This window comes from Notamacropus eugenii, chromosome 4 (genome assembly GCF_028372415.1).
Source record: "Notamacropus eugenii isolate mMacEug1 chromosome 4, mMacEug1.pri_v2, whole genome shotgun sequence".
In the NCBI taxonomy this organism is placed as follows: Eukaryota; Metazoa; Chordata; class Mammalia; order Diprotodontia; family Macropodidae; genus Notamacropus; species Notamacropus eugenii.
Window position 1 is genome coordinate 39,079,114 of NC_092875.1, and position 21,549 is coordinate 39,100,662.

The 21,549-nt window shown below is 41.8% G+C and overlaps 1 protein-coding gene across 1 annotated transcript in view; it reads left to right on the forward strand.

Annotated features, from left to right (window-relative positions):
* Nucleotides 1-21,549, forward strand: part of DNAH10 (dynein axonemal heavy chain 10) — a 152,837-nt gene that overhangs the window by 31,556 nt on the left and 99,732 nt on the right. Inside the window, exons 12-24 of the mRNA XM_072600672.1 lie at nucleotides 3,199-3,369; nucleotides 4,820-4,996; nucleotides 5,127-5,294; nucleotides 5,618-5,793; nucleotides 6,605-6,756; nucleotides 9,504-9,668; nucleotides 11,564-11,771; nucleotides 12,289-12,445; nucleotides 16,256-16,732; nucleotides 16,855-17,013; nucleotides 19,647-19,763; nucleotides 20,260-20,362; nucleotides 20,888-21,066. Of these exons, the coding sequence (XP_072456773.1) occupies nucleotides 3,199-3,369; nucleotides 4,820-4,996; nucleotides 5,127-5,294; nucleotides 5,618-5,793; nucleotides 6,605-6,756; nucleotides 9,504-9,668; nucleotides 11,564-11,771; nucleotides 12,289-12,445; nucleotides 16,256-16,732; nucleotides 16,855-17,013; nucleotides 19,647-19,763; nucleotides 20,260-20,362; nucleotides 20,888-21,066 (2,409 nt within the window). The remainder of the gene's footprint in view (nucleotides 1-3,198; nucleotides 3,370-4,819; nucleotides 4,997-5,126; nucleotides 5,295-5,617; nucleotides 5,794-6,604; nucleotides 6,757-9,503; nucleotides 9,669-11,563; nucleotides 11,772-12,288; nucleotides 12,446-16,255; nucleotides 16,733-16,854; nucleotides 17,014-19,646; nucleotides 19,764-20,259; nucleotides 20,363-20,887; nucleotides 21,067-21,549) is intronic.

Below are 21,549 nucleotides of genomic sequence, written 5' to 3' on the forward strand. Positions count from 1 at the left end.
AAAAGCCTTGTAAAAAAACATGGAGAGTAAAAAAACCCCCAAATTCCCTAATCACTATGTTCAAAAAAATTATTTATCTTCATCCTGAGTTCCCTACCTCTTTGTCAATGGATGGATAGCATGTTTCATCATGAGTTGTCTGAGAACCATGGTTGCTCAGTGTTGATCAAAGTTTTTTGTCTGAACAATTCTGTTGTTGTAGAAATTGTTTCCCTGGTTTTGCTCACTTCACTCTGCATCAATTCATGCAAATCTTCTTGGGTTTCTCTAAAATGATCTCTTTCATCATTTCTTAAAGCACCTATGGTATTCCATTACATTCTTATACCATAATTTGTTCAGGCATCCCCCAATTGATAGGTACCCCATTAATTTCCAGTTCTTTTCCATTACAAAATGAGCTGCTATCAATATCTTTGTATATGTGAATGTTTCTTTTTTCTTTAGATGTATCTGCCTAGTATTGCTGTCATAGGGTCAAAGGATAATACAGACTTTATTCAGAGTTTAGCTACTTTGGCATTCAAAGTCCTTCATAACCTAGCTTCCACCCCAGTCTTCCCAGTCTTCTTACATCTTATTCCTTTACCATACTGTCTTCAATCAGTGGCACCCACCTTCCTCCTGTTCTCTGAAAAAGACACTCCATCCCTTGGCTCCAGACATTTCCTACCTGGAATGTTATCCCACCAAATCTCTTCCTGCTTCCTGGATTCCCTGACTTCCTTCATGTCCCAGCTAAAATCCTACCTTCTATAGGAAGCCTTTTCTAATCCCTCTTAATCCTACTGCCTTCCCTCCTTTGATTATTTCCTATTGCCCTGTATTTAGCTTGTTTGTACACACTTGTTTGTGTATCGTCTCCCCCACTGTGTTGTAAGTTCTTCAATGGCAGGGAACCATTGCCATTGAAGTCTGGCAATTCTTTAGTCTTTCATTGCATTCCCAGTTCTTGGTACAGTGCCTGGCACATAGTTGGTGCTTGATAAATGCTTATTGACTTATGGAATTATGGTTCCAAATTGCTTTCCTATGACTTATGCACAGGTCCACCACAGTCATAAGTGTATAAGTTTTCCTGCAGCCTCTCTAACATTTGACCTTTTCTTTTTCTTTCTTCTTTCTTTTCTTTCTTTCTCACAATCAAAATTCTGCTGATGACTCCCAAGTCCACTTATCCAGACCTAACCTCTCTGCTGACTCCCACTCTTGCATCTCCAGCTGCCTATTGAACATCTTGAATTGGATGTCCTATAGATATCTTAAGCTCACAAGTTCAAAACTGAACTCATTCTTCCCCCCCCAAACCTCTCTCCCTTCCATACTTCCCTATTTCTGTTCAAGAAAGAATGATTATTCTTGGATTTACTCTGTTACTGGGAGAGCTGATTGTCCTCCTCCCAGTCACTGAGGCTTCTAACCCATGTCCTCCCCAGCTTCTCACACTCCCTCACTCTCCCCCTACCCCTCACCGTATCCAAGCTGTTGGCAAGGCTGATTGATTTGACCTTGATAACATCTTTTGTCTATATGCCCTTCTCCTCTCTGACACCATCACCTCTCTAGTGCAGACCCTCGACCCACCACTGGCAGGTCTGCCAACCATGAGTCTTCAGTCTAGTCCATCATCCACTTAGCTGTCAAAGCACAGGTTTGACCATGAGACCCTCCCCACTACTTAATAAATTCCAGTGGCTCCCTATCACCTTCAGAGGCAGAAAGCAAACCCTCTCCTGGGCATTTTCAAAGCCCATTGTAACTTAACCCCCATCCCTTTAGTTCTTCAGTTTTCTTAAACCTTATACTCTCCTTTCTTCTTCTGCCAGAAGTCTTTTTTGACCTTTCTTGTTGCTTCCCTGCCTTTCCTCTGTGGATTATTTCCAGTTGATCCTGACTATAGTTTATTTGCACATCATTGCTTGCATATGGTCTCCCCCACTAGACTTGAGAGTCTGGAGGCTCTCCCATTAGATGCTTCCGTATTTTGACTTTTTTTGTACTCCTGGTGCTCAGCACAGTGTCTGCTACACAGTGAGTGCTTTAACAAGTGTTTATTAACTGACTAATTTGTGTTTCTCTAATTGGGACTTTTTTTCATATACTTATTGATAGCTTGGATTTCTTCCTTAGGAAATTGCACATTCATGTCCTTTGACTTTTTATGAATTGACAAATGACTCTTCTTCCTAAAGATTGAATTCTTGATATATCTAGATTGAGTTCTTGATATATCTAAGACCTTTATCAGAGAAATTTAATGCAAAGATATTTTTCCCCCTAGTTCTCAAAACAGGGAAGTTCAGAGGAGGGGAAAGTTTTGGGGGAAAGAAAATGAGTTTAAGTTTTGGAGCTGTTCAGTGTGAGATGCCTTCAGGACATCCAGGTTCCAATGTCCAGTAGGTATGTGGTGTTTCAGGGCTAGAGCCCCTGGGGGCAGTATGCTGTGGACATGTAGGCTCTGTGGTTTGTATTTAACACCATCAGCATTAGCATCCTTGAGGGGCAGGTCAAACACAGGGAATGTGTTGTCAGGCTCAAAGATTATGGAGTAGAAGTATGTTTGATTTTTCCTCCTTCAGCTTCACTTTCTACTTCTCATTAGATTTGTTTTTAGTGTTTCGAAAAATCTATGACTGCATCATGGTATGATGAAAGAAACACATGAAATCCTGGTTCTACTGCTTCCTGGCTGTGTGTCCCAAAGTTTTGAATCTCTCCGGCTCTCAGTTTTCTCATCTGTAAAATAAGGACTTGGCTCTGGGTGCTCTCTGTGGTCTGGTCCTTTCACGCTGTGAATCCTGTGAGCTCATGATTACTGCATGCTTTAGCAGGGAAGGCATCTTCATGAGTTTCTGTGACCCCCAAGAACCATCTCCTGGTGTCTAACCTGGTGGTGATGAGCCTCTTATCTATATAGCAAGGCTGTTCCCTAGATAACAGACACATTATCTGTCACTGAGCCTCTGCTTCAGATGCTTCCAGCTTGACAGACCTTCCTACTTGAGTCGGGTTGTCTGGTAGAGTCTTCAAGAAGTTGGCATCATTTGGGTGTTATGATGAGGCCCCAGAGGGGCATCTTGGTGAAAGCAGCCCCTAGAAACCTTCCATCAGCTCTAAAATTCTTATCTTGTCTCCCCTGTTCTTGCCCTCCTAAGTTCTTTACAGGCGGATGACTTATCTGATGTGTCTTTTTGGCAGGTTATCGAGAAAGAAGCAAAGAGCTTTATTGATGAATCCTTTAAGACTCTTCGTTCAGCAGAAGCTGCTTTTGACATGCTTTTAAAGTTCAAGCACATTCGCTCCCGGGAGGCTATCAATAAGCAGATGATGATGAAGTTCAATGATATTTTGGCACAGTACTGTAAAGAGGTAATTTTAAGCAGCACACAAACCAGCATGCTGTACCACCTACGTGTCACCATCAGTCAAAGGCATACAGAGGGTTAAAGGAGGCTGGATGAATACCCTCAGGGTTGTTTTTTATGGTGGGAAATTCAAATCTAAGGAACCTATGGAATTTCCCCTGATAATAATGTCATATAATAACTCAAGTTACGTAGTTAAAACAAAATAGATTTGTTCATATCGGCAAGGAATTCTACAATTGTGTATTTGATGCCTGCAATGATCTGAACTGTGTACTAGAAGTGTTGTAGGATCCAAAAGGAAGATGTAACATGGTCCTTTAATATCTGAGACCTTTTTGGCCAAAGTTGTCTGAGTCTGGATCTAAATCCTGGCCCTGCCTCTTAATTACTTGTGTGACCTGGAGCAGGCCACATTCCCCCCCCAGGCCTCAGTTTTCTCATCTGTAAAATGAGGGCATTAGACTAGATGACCTCAGAGTTCCCTTCTAGTCCTACACTTATGATCCTGTGATTCCATAAGCAAGGGGTAGGGAGGGGATAGTAGAGGAGCCCTCAGTTTCTCTAAACCAGCTGGTGCTTGGCTAGCTCTTGTCTTTGGATCTGAGCTAATCCTTAGCCAGACCAGTCTTGGTCATTACTTTATCCCTTTGGCCACAATAGAGGTAACTGGCCTCAAGGAGTTTTCAACTGTGCTTAGAAGAAAAGATTAATTAATATATTTGAGGGGTGCATCTATTGGGATGCCAACCCAGAGTCTCAGATTGGTGTTTCCGAAGGGATTGCCAGTACTGGGACATTTTTGATGGCTCGAGTGCCAGTGTTACCAGAGCCATATTGGTACTGAAACCAACCAAAAATATCCCAGTTCTGGCAATCTGTAGGAAAATGTCAATCCAAGATTCTGGGACCTTATTCCAATGGATAAGCATTTTACATATCCAATGATATGAGATAAGCGAAGAATCATTCTATGTAGTCTGGAATATAGCGTTCTAAAGAAATGGAACTTTGCCTTAATTATCTGGATAATTGTAAAACATGCTCCTTTTTGACCGTGGAGACTTGACCATTGGTAGTGACAGGAATAGAGTTAGGACTTTTGCCTTGACTCTTAGGTCACACTGTGACAAAAAATATTTCAAGTCTTTATATAGTACATGTCCAAGTGAAGTTCATCTACATACATGCATGGGGGTGTATGGGGTGTAATTATCATACAAATAGGACATCAAGGAGACACAATAGTATGAAAAGCCCCTATTAGCAGAGAAGAGGCTATTAGAAAAAAGATAAAGGGCTACTTTATACCTTAAATATTTCTTTAAGATGACAGTTTTTTATCTGTAATTTGCTTAAAATTTACAGATAATAGAGATATATTATATATAGATACACTATACACCCATTGGTGTTTATAAGTCACCAAATACTTCTTGATTTTGTCTTTGCAGGTGGATGTAATTAATCGCTTATTTGTTATGAATCTTGAAAACCCGCCTCTGTACAAGAATCACCCACCAGTAGCTGGTGCAATATATTGGGAGCGATCCCTCTTCTTCCGGATTAAACACACTATCCTTCGATTTCAGGAAGTGGAGGAGATGTTGGACAGTGAGCGAGGTCGAGAGGTAGGTGGCTTGTGCATCAGTTTCCGTATTTCGCAGTTTTATCCTAGATAAAGTGTAGTTTCCATTTCTAACGAATTGCCACTACTGGGACAATTCTGTCCCACTAACTCCAGCTGAACTCCTTTTACAGGTAAAACAAAAATATCTGGAAGTGGGTAGGAGGATGAAGGAATACGAGGATAGGAAATACGAGCAGTGGAGAGACTGGACAGAGCAGAGCCTGCCGTCCCTTCTGAAGAAGAGTCTGCTGGCCAAGGTCCGCATGAGCAGCTACAACGCGTCGGATTATGGAGGACCTGTGAGTCTCCTTCCCATTGTACATGAGCCATGATGGGAGGGTTTTGGTTTGCTTCTTTTAATGAAACCCATGTGTATTTTCAACATGAAAGAGGGAAACCAGGAGAGGAGGAAATCAGAGTAAGGAGAAGAAAATGGAGAGAGGGAAAGAGGCCATATGTGACAAATGTGTTGACATTTTAAAATATACCAGGTTTTTAGGGTGTCAGTTGATGACATCATCAGTGTACATTTGTCCTTGTCAAATTTGCTTTTAACATTACACATGTGTCTTCTTGTCTTTTTTGACTGTATTTATTCAATTATGAATTGTCTCTTCCATAGGCAAATTTGGTCACTGATGATGTTGAGGCTACCACGGACAAGGGAATTTACTTTGTTATCAATTTTTCTCCTGCTCTTAAAGAGATTATTAATGAAACAAAATACATGGAACAGCTGGGGTTTATTGTGCCTGAATTAGCAAGGAATGTCGCACTTCAGGAGGACAAGTTTCTTAGGTAAGAATATTCTTTGGGGAAGAAAACTTTGTCGTGTTTAAAATATACAATGGGGCAGCCTTATTTTTTCCACAGGGGAATTTTGTTTCTTCATTTAACAGGGCTAGCTTTGTCTAGCTGACTTGTTAGCTAAGTTGAAGAAGATATATATATATATATACATATACATATGCCACACTTCTGGCTTTAGTTAGTTTTCATGGGTACTGCTTTTGTACCTGGCCCAAGGGCTGCAGCATATAAGAAGACCATATAAGTGAACTGTTCTTGTTTTAGATAAACTTATAACTACTTTGGGGAAATGATAACTTTGTAGCAAATAAAATTATTAAAGAACACTTCAAGGGAGTATATGAATAAGGGGCAAAGTCTAGGGTGCATGGAGGAGCTGCACTGGGGTGCAGTGAAAAGAATCCTAGATTTGAGATCACTGGACTTGGTTTCTTTTACTAATTACTTGTCATGTTCAGCAATCTCTAGTGTCTCTAGATGTCAATATCATCTTCTGTAACATGAGGGCATTGGAACAGATGGCCTCTGATCTTATGAAGCAGATAATTATGTGAAAAGGGGTCATAGCAGGAAGAGAGAATTCCGGACTAGCACTGTGAGAGAAGGCTGCTTAAAGGACAGAATTTTCCTTCGGTTCCCAAATCACTTGAGGAAATCAACATGGGACCATTACTGAAAGAATAGAAGACAGAGCGATCATTTTTCCTGAAATTAAGTACTTAGCTAGCTAACAGACTTTTGGGAAACCCATCCGTGATATGAACTTTAATTACAGCCTTCAATGTCTGTCACACTCTAGGTACACAGAAGGGATAAGACATATGTTGGATCATTATTATACACTTTTGGGGTCATTAAATGAGGCAGAGTCAACTCTTCTGGAAGATCAGTCCCAGGAACTAGCAAGAGTGTTCAAGGCTGGATATAAGAGATTGAACTGGAATTCACTGGGTAATGTAACTCATGTACTTATTTACTTTTAGTTAGAATTTTATAATAACTGGTCACCTGTGATGTTTTCCTAGAAGTAGTTTTTTTTTTTGCAAGGCAACATAACCACAATTGTTTAAGAATTTTTGACTATTAATACAACAAATTTCATTGAGCATAGAATTAAATAAAACTTGACTTATGATGTTTTGTTTTTTAGAGCCCACAAAGCAGTTTTAGGGGCCTTATTGGAAATGAGAGGGATGATTTCTGTTCCCCCATTTTCCTCAATATTTAGCAGGAAATGTTGTCTAAATGGGTGACTTTTTTTTTTGTAAGTCAGTGGTCACACCACAGAAACAAAAGACTTGCAAAACCAGATTTGTTGAGATTTAATTCTAAGGTGCACTCACCATGCTCTTGTTCTCATGGCAAGATAAATAAACATGGCAATCGAAACGAGCTTCTGGGCACTGCCCCCTGAACGTGTGGTGGCGTGGAGGTCTGTTGTTGTTTCCACCAGTATACATGCCAACAGATGGATGGAGGTCCATGAAGAATCTGGAGATGCTGGCACTTCCTTATGTATAGGAAAGAAATCATCTCTTTATGTGGACAATGACATAGTAGGTTTTTTCAGTGTTGAACCTATACCTGAAGAATCCCCATTATAGCATATGTCATAGGCGGTCATCTAATCTTTCCTTCAAGATGTTCTCATTTACTCTTTGGCTGCATCAGCAGGAAAGATCCTCCACATAGCTATCCTGTTTATGGGTTCATCAGTCTTGTGGAGACTAAGGGTCCTTTGTACATCTAGGAACGTAAAGCCATAATGAACAAAAGATCTTTGGGGCAACGTAACAGAAACATACAAATATGCAAATGGTTTGCTAACCAGAATCATACTGAGAATGACACATACAGAATAAAATGTGCAACAATTCCTTGTCACAATACTTTACATGGGACCTGTTTGTTTAATTCAACTAATATAGGTAGTATCATTTGTCAGTCGCTAACAGTTCAGAATAATGAATCCCAGTTTTTCTCACTTGATGCTTTCCATTCTTCCCCCATACCCAATTCCCCCACCTTCATCCCCAATGTGATTGTTTTAAAAGGACAAAGCACAAGGCAGCTATAGCCTTCTTTTAATTCAATTTTATTTTCAGTTCCAAGTTCTCTCCCTCCCATTTCTCCTTCCCCACCCATTAGGAAAGTAAGAAAAGCAAAATCTATTAAAAATTTTTATAGAGAAGCAAAATGAGTTCTTGCATTAGCCTTGTCCAAAAAAATATGCTTCCAACTGTACTCTGAATACATCACCTTTTTATGGTGTGTCGCATGTTTCATCATCGTTTGGAACTATGGTTGGTTTCATTTTGCTCAGAATTCCCAGATCTTTTAACGCTGTTTGACTTTACAATGTTACTATTATTAGTGTGTATTTTTTTCTTCTGGTTCTACTAACTTCACTTTGCATCAGTTAACACAGGTCTTCCTACATTATTCTAAGAACCACCCCCTTCCTCATTTCTTTTGGCATTCCTTCATGTACACATGCACTATAACTTATTTAGCCATTCTCCAAATAGATACCCGTCATTTTCCAATTCTTTGCCACTATGAAAGGAGCTGCTGTAATTATTTTTGTACCTATGGATCCTTTTCACCTTTTTTTGGATCTCTTTGGACTATAGATCTAGTAGTGGCATTGTTAGGTCAAAGCTTTTGGGGCATAGCTCCCAATTGCTTTCCACAATAGATAGACCAGTTCATGACTCCACCTAACATACCTGTTTCCCTTCCCTCCCCTGCATTTCTCATTTTCTCTCTTTGTCAACTTTGCTACTCTGAGGGACATGAGGTGGTACCTCAGAGTTGTTTCCATATGTATTTATTTATTGATGATTTAGACGATTTTATATGGCTATTGATAGCTTGAATTTCTTCCTCTGAAATCTGCTTATTTATATCCTTTGAGTTGGGGAATGGCTCTTTTTCTTACAAATTTCTCTTAATTCCCTATATATCCTAGTAATGAGATATTTATTAGAGAAACACTACGGTTCTCACCCCACCCCAAATTCCCACTTATCAGATAGTTTTAATCTGTTTGATTTTACTTGTGCAAATTTTTAAAAAAATTATAGGATCAAAATTGTCCATTTTATGTCCTGTGAACCTTTCTCACTCTGGTTTGGTTAGGAACTCTTCCCCGTATATTTGTGTGTGTATATACACATATATTTCCTGTTTGTATTAAAACCCATACCTCCGCTAGGGTTTTAATACAAACAGGAAAATACAGAAAAAATTTAATGGAGACAATAAAGAAAGGTCAAAAATCACTGCTTGATTTATCCAAATCCTGCCTCAGATACTTACTGGATGTCTGACCTTGGACTTGTCACTGAACCTCTCTGGGCCTCAGTTTCCTCATCAGTAAAATGAGGGAGTTGGAATTGAGGAAGCATTTTCCAGCCCTATACCTATGATACTATGACTGATCTTATCCCCATTCTCCAAGAGTGTGGAACAGCACCTTGCTTATCTTAGCTTCCCTACGGACCCTCTACCTAACAGCTGTAATTCTCATATCTTTATATAGTAATGATTTTGTTAATAGGTGGGAGATCATTTTATCTGAACTTAATCATTCTGTGTCTTTCTGTAGTAACAATCACAAATTGGGTTATATCTAAGGGGGTGAGAAATGTATGAAATAAGAGTAGAAAAAAATAATGCCTTTCTTTAAAAAACAGGTATTGCTGACTACCTCGGTAGGTGTAAGGAAGCCACAGGGAAATTTGAGTCTCTTGTACACCAGATTCATAAAAATGCAGAAGACATCACCTCCAGGCTTGCAGTAATAGAATCAGCAAATCTCTTTAAATTCCCAGCTCCCAGAAATGATAAAGAACTTCCAGGTAAGTTTGATATTTTATTTCTCTATTTTCTGACAAAAAAATCTCTTGCTATAACTATATCCTTTAACCCAAAAAACCATCCCAGACTTTCAATAATTTGCTTGAGTAATTTCTGTTTGTATCATAAATTTCATTGTCAACTAGACATTTTAAAATATTTCTTAAGTCTGAGGGAACCTATACTCAAAGCTTTTGATAAAAAATCTTATAATACTATTATTGTGGAGAAGATGGAGAGTATAGGTTGGACCAGGGGTGGAGGACCTGCAGTCTTAAGGCCACATGTGGACTGACAATAGTTCAGGCAGATGGAGTCAAAACTGATTGGATGACCAAAGAGAAAGAGGAGTGTCAGTGGTTTAACATCAACATGGCAGGAGGTCTCCAGTGGAGCACTGAATCCCAGGAATCTGAGCTTGACATCCCAGAGCACTGGGATGAATCTAACAGGATGAAATTCATTAGGGAGAAATATAAAGTCTTACATATGGGTACAAAAATGAACTTCGCAAGTACAAAATGGGGGCGGCGTGGATAGATGGTCAATGTTCTGAAAAAGATGTGGGGGTTCCTGTGTTCTGCAAGGTCAACATGAGTCATCTGTGTTATGTGGGATCCTAAAGGGGTGCATGAAGAGAGGCATAGCTTCCAGGAGCAGGGGGTGATAGTCCCCCAAATTTCATCTGGAGTATTGGATTCATTTTTGGGCACTGTGGTCTAAGAAAGTCATTTATAAGCCGGAGGGCATCCAGGACGGGGAAGGACCTTGAATCCATGTTATGTGAGTATCAGTTGAAGTAACTAGACAGATTTAGCATCTATTAAATGCTTGCTGTGTGCCCGGCACTGTGCTAAGTGCTAGGGATCCATATCCTCGCAGACAAGACAGTCCCTATTCTCCTCAAAGAGCTTACGCTTTAATGGAAGACAATGCATATAGACAGTACATGAGAAGAAGTCCACAGAGTGATTCCAGGAATGAGAGAAGTTCAAGTATGGCTGAAATCTTTTCTGAAATGGTCCAAAGGAAGGGATTGTCAATCAGGAGAGCAGGTCTCAGGGTGGAGATTTCTCTGGGTTGGGAAAGGGGCAGGCAAGGAGAAGAAGTCTAGAGAATGAGTCCAGGTGTGAGATGGCAGGTTTAGCCAGAAGAGACGATGGAAGGGAGACAAAATAGCTGTCTTCAAGTGTTTGAAAAGCTGTTGTTTGAGGGAGGGATGACCTTAATTAGGCTTCTTCTATTTGGCTTGTTGTCTGTCCATCATTCTCGAAGAGGACCATGACATCAGGAAGATGATGTCATGCCGTTCAAGTGATTTGGATTTAGATGAGGGAGACCTGTGCAAAGTCACCAGCCTTGTTGTCTCCTCTGCAGCCATCCGGGTCTAGTGGCAGGATATAGATCAGGAAGATAGGAGATGGTCCCACTTCTCTTTGTCACCAGAAGGCAGACGTGCCAGGGATGCATGGATGAAGGTAGAGCATGATGAGTGTATGCTAGCTGGGAGTCAGTATGCAGAGGTTCAAGTTACCTAGGAGGACACAGAGAGGAAATGGAATCTGGAACACAAAGCTGGAAACAAGGTCTCAGATTAAACTGTAAGGTAGCTTTCCCACAGAGAAAACAGTTTAAGTTGCTTTCCAGAGAAAAAAATATTTTCTCCTGTGGCTCATAAAAGAATTGCTTTCACACAAATTATTTTTTGATTGTAAAGATATGAGGCTCTTTTGTGAAATTGCTTCACTGAATGGAGGAGTATTTTATTTTTATGATCACAGTATTTTATTTGAAAAATATCAATGAATATAATCAGTTTTATAGCAAAAATAACTAAGGGAACATGAAAGTTTTCCATTATTAACATATAACAATAAACTTGTGACCTCTTTTGCAGGTGTGAAGGAGTTCTTTGAATGTATTGTACGTGAAAGAGCCAGAGATATAGAACACATGGTCAGAAAATACCTTGCCATAGGGCCCCTGCTCACCAAAGTAGAAGGCCTAGTGATCCACACAAACACAGGCAAGGCCCCCAAACTGGCTCCCTACTATTTGTATTGGGAAAATAAAATTTACGAAACCTTGACAAGATTAGTCCTCAAGTAAGTTAATCTTTTGAAAACCTTGGTCTAGCTTGTTTGTTTGTAAACTGTTGCTTTTAAGTTGAGAACTGCCAGCCACCTCTTGCACTGTTAGTGTGATTATGTAGAGCTTGACAGGTGAGAACTGTCTTCCTACCCTGAAATTGTGGGTCCAGACCCCCTGCCCATCACAAAATGAACCCAGTTGTAAGCACAAGCCACAGGAGTGTGATTTGAAAGTTATTTGATAGTAACTTCATGCCTCCCCTGAGTGTTAGGCTTTCATGGCTGTGTTAATGTACTCAGCTAGCTCTTGGGGTTTACCTATCCACACTCAATGTTGCTCAGTGGTACCACTTGTAAGTCATGGCACCATCTTCCCGGTATCATGGTCCTCTTCAACAACAAAGGACAACCCCCCCCCCCCACATGCACACACTCACACGCATGTACACACATACTCACATGCTCAGTGGAAGATGAATTGTAAAAATGAGTGTTAGTAGCACAATCGAGACTCTTCCTTTCTTCTCCCTAGGAATTTGCAGTCCTTCAATACTCTAGTTCTTGGGAATGTCCCTTTATTCCAAACAGAAACGATTTTAACTGCTCCTGAGATAATTCTTCATCCTACTGCAAATGAGATAGACAAATTATGCGTCCACTGTGTCAGAGACTGCGTAGAAGTGACAAAGGTGAGTACTTTGTGATGACCTTCCTTCTAGCCCTAAACCCCATGTGTATTCTGAGACTGACCAAATATGTTTTTCATGTCGATCTATCTCAGTTCTCTCTTTGGGCCATTGGGTTTTACTGTTTAACCCATGAAGGCGGTATAGTCTCAATCAACATATCACTTGTTAATGTGCCAGGCCCCATGGAGGAGACAGTTTCTCTCTCAGTCTCTTTCTTTTTCAGTCTCTCTCTTCCTCTCTCTGTCTCTCTTTTTCTGTCTCTGTCTCTTTTTGTCTCCATCTCAGTCTCTCTCGTGCTCTCTATCTTTCTCTCAATCTCTTTCTTTCTCTCTGTCTCTGTACACAGAATAGATGAAGAAAATCTGAAAGGAGGCCTCATTAGCAGCTAGGGGTGAGGGGAGGCAGGAAAGGCTTCCTGTAGAGGGTGGGATTGAACTGAGCTGTGTTGGGGAAATTAAGAGGCCAAGGTGATGGAGCAGAGTATTCCAGGAAGTAGGGACAGCTAATGAGTGCAAAGGAAAGAGAAGGGAACAAGCATTTGTTAAATGCCTCTTGTATGGTAAGCACTACCCTACGCACTTGAGTGCACATCTGCAGTGAGAAGGGTACTGGCTCAAGAGTTAGACTCCCTGGGTTTAGAACCCTCCTCTTCTTTGTCTTCTTTGGGTTGCTTTGGGTCTCCCTGTCCTCACGAATGACTCCTATGGAGCAGATGATCTCTCTGCCTCCCCCTACAAACCCCATAGTTGGGCGCTGCTGCTTAGCCAAGGCTATAGCGTAAGCTCCAAGTTCAGTTCCCTTTGCTCCCATCCTTTTCCAGAAGCCTGTAAGCATGAACCTGGCTAGTGATTTGGCAATTGTATGCAACTAGGCACAGTGGGGACTCGGCTGGAGAGAGCTAGGAAGATAACTCAGAGTATAAGCCATGCTTATAATTCTTTAAATAAAGAAAAACAAAAAAATGAGTGTTTTTGAGTTGAACTGAATAAAATAGTGCCAGTGAGCTCACAGACCCACTGAGATAGAAGGTATCAAAATCCTAAAAGACTGGGAAAAAAACCTCCCAAACAGAATCTGTTTGCAGCCTAGGAGTCATCCTCCGTTCCTCTTTCTCCCTTCTCCCACCAAATCCCATCCATGGCAAGTCTGGCTGGTTCTGCCCGCGTCATCTCTCTTACCCCCATCTTCTCTCTAGTAACATCTTTATCCACCTCCATCTGGATCATCACAAGAGCTGCTTCCCTCTCTAGTTCATGCTCCACACAACTGCCACCTGTTTCACTGTGGGATTCCCCGGCTCAAGAAGAACTAGTGGTCTCTAGGATAGTTTGACATTAAAAGTTCTTTAAAATCTGACTCCAGCCCACCTTTCCAGGCTTATTGAACATCAACCCCTTTACACATTCTATGTTCCAGCCGATATGGCTCTCTTATTGTTTCTTTCTCTTGCCTTTGTCCTTCTTCACAGCCTGAGATGCTTTCTGGCATTGTAGGATCCCTGACTTCCTCTGAAGGGTAGCTCGAGCCCCAATCCCCTCAGTTATGACTGCTTTCCCCTGAAAAATTACTTTGGAAGTGATTCAACTCTGGACGTCTGTATCCCAAATCCCCCTCAGTGATTGTGGCATCTTTCTAATGCTGTCAGCTTGAGCCCCCACTCCAGCGTGGTTTCCTCAATATCAGCTGCTTGTCACAGTTAGCATCTCCCCTATATTAATTGATTCAGCAATTAGCACCTCACTCTCCGTTGGACTAGTTGGTATCTCTTCAGCATCATTCACAAGCCATTAACATCATTTAGCTGTTAGAAAAGTGTATTTACTGAGCCAGTACAGCAAGCACCAAAGTACAGAAATGCCCCCTTCTCCCTTCTACCATCTTGGTCCTTCTAGAGAGGAAAGCATTTGTGCCCCCAAGTCCATGCTAGAGCTGGCATAACTGGTGCCAAGCTGATCCATTGCTTGGATGGCACCTCCTCTGGAGGCTGATGCCATGGTGGCCATGAGGTGCCATCACTGGGCCTCTGGTCTTTGGTAGCCTCACAAAGTCTTTCTCTCCTCCAATAACTCTTTACCTAAGAGTTCCTATTCTTTAATGGGCCTAAGAGGGACTGTTGCATGGTGGCCAGGTGGGTGAGGGGCTTCTCAAACTGGAGGCTTATGGCATTTCTTCCCTTTCACTCAGATGCCCAGGTGAGCAGGGACTGGACCCCTTCATGCTTTTTGTGTGGACCCTCGATTCTGGTGTAGAAGCTGATTAAAAGGTTTTTCCTATGCCACACGAGCACAGGAAACAGTCACAGAATACCTGGGCCTGCCTTTCCCTTCCCATCCTCAGGTGTCCTGCCAGGGCTGGGCTTTCATTGTATTTACATAATGTGGCCTTGTGGGTAGAGAGCTGGGTTTGAATCAAGGAATAATGATGATCATGATAACAGCTAGCATTTATGTAGCACTTTCACATTTGTAAATGTAAACTCATTTGATTCTCACAACCCTGCAAGGTAGGGACTATTATTATCCTCATTTGACAGATGAGAAAATTGAGGCACAGAGAAGTTAAAGTAACTTGCCATGTATCACACAGCTAGGAGGTGTCCAAGGCAGGATCTGAACTCAAGTCTTCCTGACTTCAGGCCTAGAGCTCTGTGCACTATGGTACTACTTCGCGGCCTCTAACTTGCCTTATGCTCTGTAAGGGTATCAGCTGCTGAGCTGGTGTCAACCTGCATTGGTGGGGAATTTCCTCCCTCAGGAGTTTCCTGCATCAGTAAATCACAGGTCCTTTAAAGTTTGCAGGGAGTTTTCCCTGGATTATCTCACTGAATCCTCACAATACCCCAGGGAGGAGGGAGGAGGTGCTATGTCTTCCTTCTGATTTGTCTTATAATGCTATAACTTTTTTTAAAAATCCAGGCTGTAATTGATATTAAATCTTGAGGACCAGTTCTTTTATTAAAAAAGGAAACTATTATTGATCCACATTGATCTATGCTGCTGAGATCACCAATAACCAAAGGCTAGTCAGTGTGTGAGCTAGAGGCCAGTCCAGCCTCTGGTTGGTGGCACTGGCCAAGTTGCTCAGCCTGAGTGCATCCCCCTTACTTCCTAAGTCCAACAGAGATAATGGTGATGAGCTCTCTTTTTGTCCTTTTATTTTAGCTTGCACCTGTGATTTCATTACTGGCAGTGCTAGGGAACTCCCAGTAAGGAAAAGCACTCTACCAATGTAGCTCAATGCTCAGTCCTAGAGAGTTGCTTGCAGACATTGAGAAGTTGTTGCCTGTTGATGGTCATGAGGCCAGTATGGGTCAGAGGTGAGACCCAGGTCATCCCGCCTTGGAAGCTGCTCCTTACCACATACCACCTTGTTTTGGCATATACTTGTGTATTTGTTTTTCTCCTTTCAAAGGGATCTCACTTGGGGAGAGGGTGGGGTGTAACTTGTAATCAGACCAATGTTGTATCCCAGATGTCATCATTCACATTCAGGAGTTCTTAGCTTTTTTTGCGTCTTCATCGCCTTGGGCAAGTTACTCTGGTGAAACCTATGGACCCTTTCTCAGAACTGTATTTTGAAATAATTGCAAGAATTTGCTGAATTTTAGTTAGAGGTTAGGGAAAATAAAAATGTTATTTTTTCTCCATCCAAGTTCATGGACTTCCCCCACTTCCTCCACCTTAAGAACCCCTGTTTTTATGTATCTTTGGCAAGGAAGAATTAATAAAATTCATTTGCCAATATTAAAAGCAGTGAAAACTTCAATGCCTGTGCCTAAAACATTTTTTCTCCTTTTTTTCTTGAGTCTAGCATTTTGTTCGATGGATGAATGGCACCTGCATTGAGTGTCCCCCACAAAAAGGTGAGGAGGAGGAGCTCGTCATAATAAGTTTTTATGATGATGTGTTCCTGAACCCCCAGATCATGGAGCAGGCTATCATGATCCCCCAGAATGTGCACAGGGTTTTGGTCAATCTCATGAAATACCTGCACAAGTGGAAGCGCTACCGTCCCCTTTGGAAGCTGGACAAGGCCATTGTCATGGAAAAGTTTGCCGCCAAGAAGCCCCCCTGCGTGGCCTATGATGACAAGCTACAGTTCTACTCTAAGATAGCCAATGATGTGACGCGGCAGCCCCTAATCAAGGATGAACAGTGCATCCGCCTCCAGCTGGGGCCGTTGGCCTATACGGTGCAGGAGAGTGCCAAGTCCTGGATGGTTTCTCTGGGGAGACTTCTTAGTGAGTCAGCCAAGGAAGAGCTGTTCCTTCTCCATGAGGATCTGGAGGTATGTGGTTGCACTGTTCCCACCAATGAAAAAAAATGATTTCATAACTTCTAGTCTTTATTTTGAACTGTTTCTTTTCTCGCTCAAGATGCCCATAAGGTCTTGCAACCTTTTCTTTATAGACACTGGCAAAAAATCTCAAGAGGCCTCCCAGTAATCTTGAAGATCTCAAATTTGTCCTCGCAACAATTGCTGAAATTAGAAGCAAATCGTTTTTAGTGGAACTGAGATTTAGGGATATCCAGGAGAGATACAGGACCATGGCGATCTATGACCTCTATGTAAGTGATTTTGTATTTCCTAAACATTAATATAACCCAGACTTTTCAGGAAGATGATGGATGGCATGCAGTTCTCCTAGCCCCTGGTGTCCCATTTAAGGGAGGGGCTTTTCACCTTTTTAATGTCTTTATCGAGTACTTCCTGTTTGTCCTGTCTATGACTTGTCTTCCCTGTTAGACTTGAGATCCTTGAGGGCAGGAATGGTCTTTTGCCTTCCTTTGTATCCCCAGTGCTTAGCACTGTATCTGGAACACAGTAGGAGATTAATAAATGCTTGTTGACTGACTGTCAGTGACCTCTTTGGCAGTCTGGTGAAGCCCATGGACTCATTTTCAGGATCAGGTTTTTGTTTTTTAATTTAGAATTGAAGGAAATGCTGAATTTCAGTTAAGAGTTTAGAGGAAATAAAGGTATGATTGGTTTTTTTCTCCATCTGAGTTCACAGACCTTCTCCCTGTCTCTGAATAGATTACCATAGATTAGGTTAAGTACTAGAGAGAAAGTATGGGGGGGAGAGAGAGAGAAAGAGAGAGAGAGAAGGGGAGAGAGAGAGAGAGAGAGAGAGAGAGAGAGAGAGAGAGAGAGAGAGAGAGAGAGAGAGAGAGAGAAGGGGAGAGAGAGAGAGAGAGAGAGAGAGAGAGAAGGAGAGAGGGAGAGGGAGGGAGAGAGAGAGAGAGAGGGAGAGGGAGAGGGAGAGGGAGGGAGAGAGAGAGAGGAAGGGAGAGAGAGAGAGAGAAAGGGATGAGAGAGAGAGAGAGGGAGAGAGAGAGAGAGGAAGGGAGAGAGAGAGAGGGAAAAGAAGAAGAAGAAGAAAAAGAAGGAGGAGGAGAAGGAGAGAGCAAGATGAAAAGAGGCAGAGAGAGAAGAAGGAAGGGAGATACAAAATAAAAGTATGGAAAGCAGATTGTAAAGGGTGTTTCCTACGCTCATGAAATGACAATTCGAATAAAAAAAAAAAGAGAATATGCTTTTACTTCTTTTGTGTTCACCTCAGTAGTGACACTGAGCTCGATATAGTATATAGTGGGTGATAGAAAGGGTTGGGTAGATGGTGCAGTGGATAGAGTGCTGGGCCTGGAGTCAGGACAACTCATCTGCCTAAGTTCAAATCTGGCCTCAGAAGCTTACTAGCTGTGTGTCCCTGGGCAAGTCACTTAACCCTTTTTGCCTCAGTTTCCTCATCTGTAAAATGAACTGGAGAAGGAAATAGCAAGCCACTGCAGCATCTCTGCCAAGAAAACCTCAAATAGGTTCATAAAGAGTTGGACATGACTGACAATGCCACCAGGTGATCAGTAACCTGTTAGCTGGTTATGTTTATCTGTTGGCCTTCCTGCCTAGTAGCTGGGGTCCTGCTTTGTGTGCTCTCCTCTCCATCCTACCTGAGTACTTTGGGCACATATACAAACAAAACTCTTAGGTTTTTGAATACTCCATCTCCTCTGCTATAAAATGGAGATAGTGTCCCTCTCTCAGGGTTCTTGTGTGGAAAGCATTGCATAGACCCTGACACTCCACTGGAGTGTGATGGACTATTCTCATCCATAGTAACAGGGCTGCACCAAATCAAGGCTGAAAACTCTAGTTTGAGGGGTACATAAGGAAACTGAAGGGGCTGGTGAGTTACAACTCTGGGGGGGTCACCAGAGTTGGGGATAAGCACCCCTTAGAGAAGGGGCTGCTTTAACTTAGAATTTTGCTACAAAAAATTGGGCACTTGGGTCTTTTTTTAAAGTGCTAGTGGGAGATAAGGCTATAAATCATTCTTTATTTGAAGAGTTTAAGCTGCATTTAGGGTGAAATGCAAATTTTATTTTTTAAGAGAACGTAGGCATTCAACAGTCCTTTAAATGTTCTTCACTTTATCACTCGACAGATGGATTAAATTAATGCCTACTAAGTGCTGGGTAATGGAGATACAAAGAGAAAAAAAAATCTTTGCCCTCCAAGGAATTTCCATTTTCCTGGGGCTGTGTTGTGGTACAACAGTTTTTTGATTCTAAATGAATACAAATATATGCAGAGTGATTTCCCTTTGGGGAGGATGATGAGGAAAGGCTTCATGTAGTGCTTGAGCTGAATTTTGAAGGATCTCAAGAGGCAGAGGTGAGGAGGGAAGGCATTCCAGGCATGGGGAACAGTCAGTGCAAAGGGCCAGCGATAGGAGATGGAGGGTGGTGTGTGAGGAAAGGCAAACAGGCCCGTTGGGCCAGAATGTAGAATGAACGAAGGATAGTCATAGGCACTGAGGCTGTAAAGAAGGAAGTCTGGATCCAGATTGTGGAAAGGTTGAAACGCCAAAGGAATTTGCATTTTTTTTATAGGGTAGGAGAGAATAGATGCACAGAACTCTGATGTTTTGACCAAACTCACTGCTCTTTTATGGGGCTTTGGAGGCATAACTTCCAATCACTGACCAGAGCAGAGCCGAATAAAGTACATGGTGAACCTGACACCTTTTGGGTAGTCAGAGCTGGAGCCTTCATTGGAACAGGCCTTTGTAGGGCATTTCCTGGGATACCGTGCCGGGAGGGCCAGAAAAGAAGTCCCGATGAAAGAATGAGAGGGATGGGAAGTAACCTCCCATTGGAGACTGGTACTCTGATTTTACTCTCTGCCTTGTTCTCATCAGCCTACTGAAGCGGAGGGGGAACTAGCTTCACAAATTGAGGACATGTGGAAAAATCTGTTTGCAGAATCAGTGGAAATCGAACACTCCCTTGGGGGCATAAAGAAGACATTTACAGAGGTACTTTTTTTGTCCTGACATAAATACAAAGATAGAAAAAGGGGAAATGAAGGGATGAAGCAGAGCAGAACAAGCCTGGGGCAGTGTGGTGTAGAATGTTGGAGGCAGGAAACTTGGATTCAAATCCCGTCTCAGGCACTAGCTGCTTGACCTTAGGAAAATCACTGAACCTTTCTGGTTTCAATTTCTTCATCCTTCAAATGGACCTAGTATATAAAATGGGATTGTTGTGGGGATGAAGTGACATCGTGTAAGTGCTTCTCACACCTTCAACCTCAAACCTTAAAACCTTAAAGCTGTAAACTTTACCTTTCAATCCTTCTAGACCTTGGTCTCCACATCTGTCATGGGTGGCCCATGTCCCTCCATAGCGATGTAAGGAAAATGCATAAATCTTTAAAACAACAAAAAAGCAACTTAAAAAACTATAAGATGTTATACAAATGTGAATTATTCTCTTATCAGAATAACTAATGATCAAAATTGCCTTTCTTAGATCACTCGCACTGAAATTTCAGACTACAGACGTGAGATACAGGACTTTGCAAGACGTTTTTATAGGGAAGGTCCTGGTTCTGTCGGTGAGGATCTTGATAAAGGTGAGGAAATGACTGGTCACCCTTGAGATACTCAAGTGAATTGTGGGTAAGAATTTCATGTGAGGAATAGTCACTGACCATTCACAAAATCACCATATAGTTTCCCAGGCATAGAAATATTTCTCTGGTATCATTTTCCAAGATATTGATAATAGATGTAAATATGGAACCCAAGAGTCAAGTCAAGTTGTCAATGGACATTTATTAAATGCCTACTATGTGCCATGCACTGTTTTTACTCACAGTCCACTGGGACATTCAACTTGCAAATAACTCTCTACAAACAAGATTATATAGGTTACACTGGAGATAATCATCAGCATTGGAGGTAATCAGTAGTATTGAGGAAGACTGGGATTACCTTCTTGTAGAAGGTGAGATTTTTATTGAGAGTTGAAGAAAGCTAAGAGACTGAGATGAGGAGGAAGAGAACTCTAGGTATGGGGAACAGCCACGGGAAATTCCCAGAGTCAGTAGAGGGAGTATCTTCTGTTTGTGACTGGGAACTTTATGAACGTTTTCCAGGAATGGAACTCTTAGCTGTATTTGAGAAGGAGTTGGTGAAGCATGAAAGAGATCGCCAGGAGTTGGCTAATGCTGAGAAGCTCTTTGATCTTCCAATTACCATGTACCCAGAACTGCAGCAAGTGCAGAGGGAAGTCGCCGGATTGAGGCAAATTTATGACATTTACAAAGCACAGAAGGCAAGTGATCCCGTGGGCATGGGGGCAGGTACAGTAAAGCTGGAAATCCCTGGGCTCAGCAGAAATTAGGCATCCCAAGACCAGGAGAGGAATTCCCCATTTTTGTTTTCTTAGATTTTCCAGCCTTCGTTGTGCTGGGAGCCAGGAGGTGGGATGGAGGGTTGTGGGAGAGATTCAATCCTTGACCTGTAGGCCAAAATATCAGAGAGTAGGTAAGTGGTCATCTCGATGCTTCATGTGAATTCAGGCTATTGTCTATACAGAGGTGTTAAACTGACAGCAACTCTGAGGGCTGTCTCAACCCGATTAAAATGTAATTGGAGCATGTTTAATAAAATGAGTAAAGATATAATACAACGTAGATCACTTTAATTTGAGGTTTTCCAAGTCAATATGTGCTCCCTCCCTCCACGTGCCAGGAACCCTTATCTATTTGAGTTTCACCTATCTCATCTACACTATCCCTCAAACAGCTGAAATGTG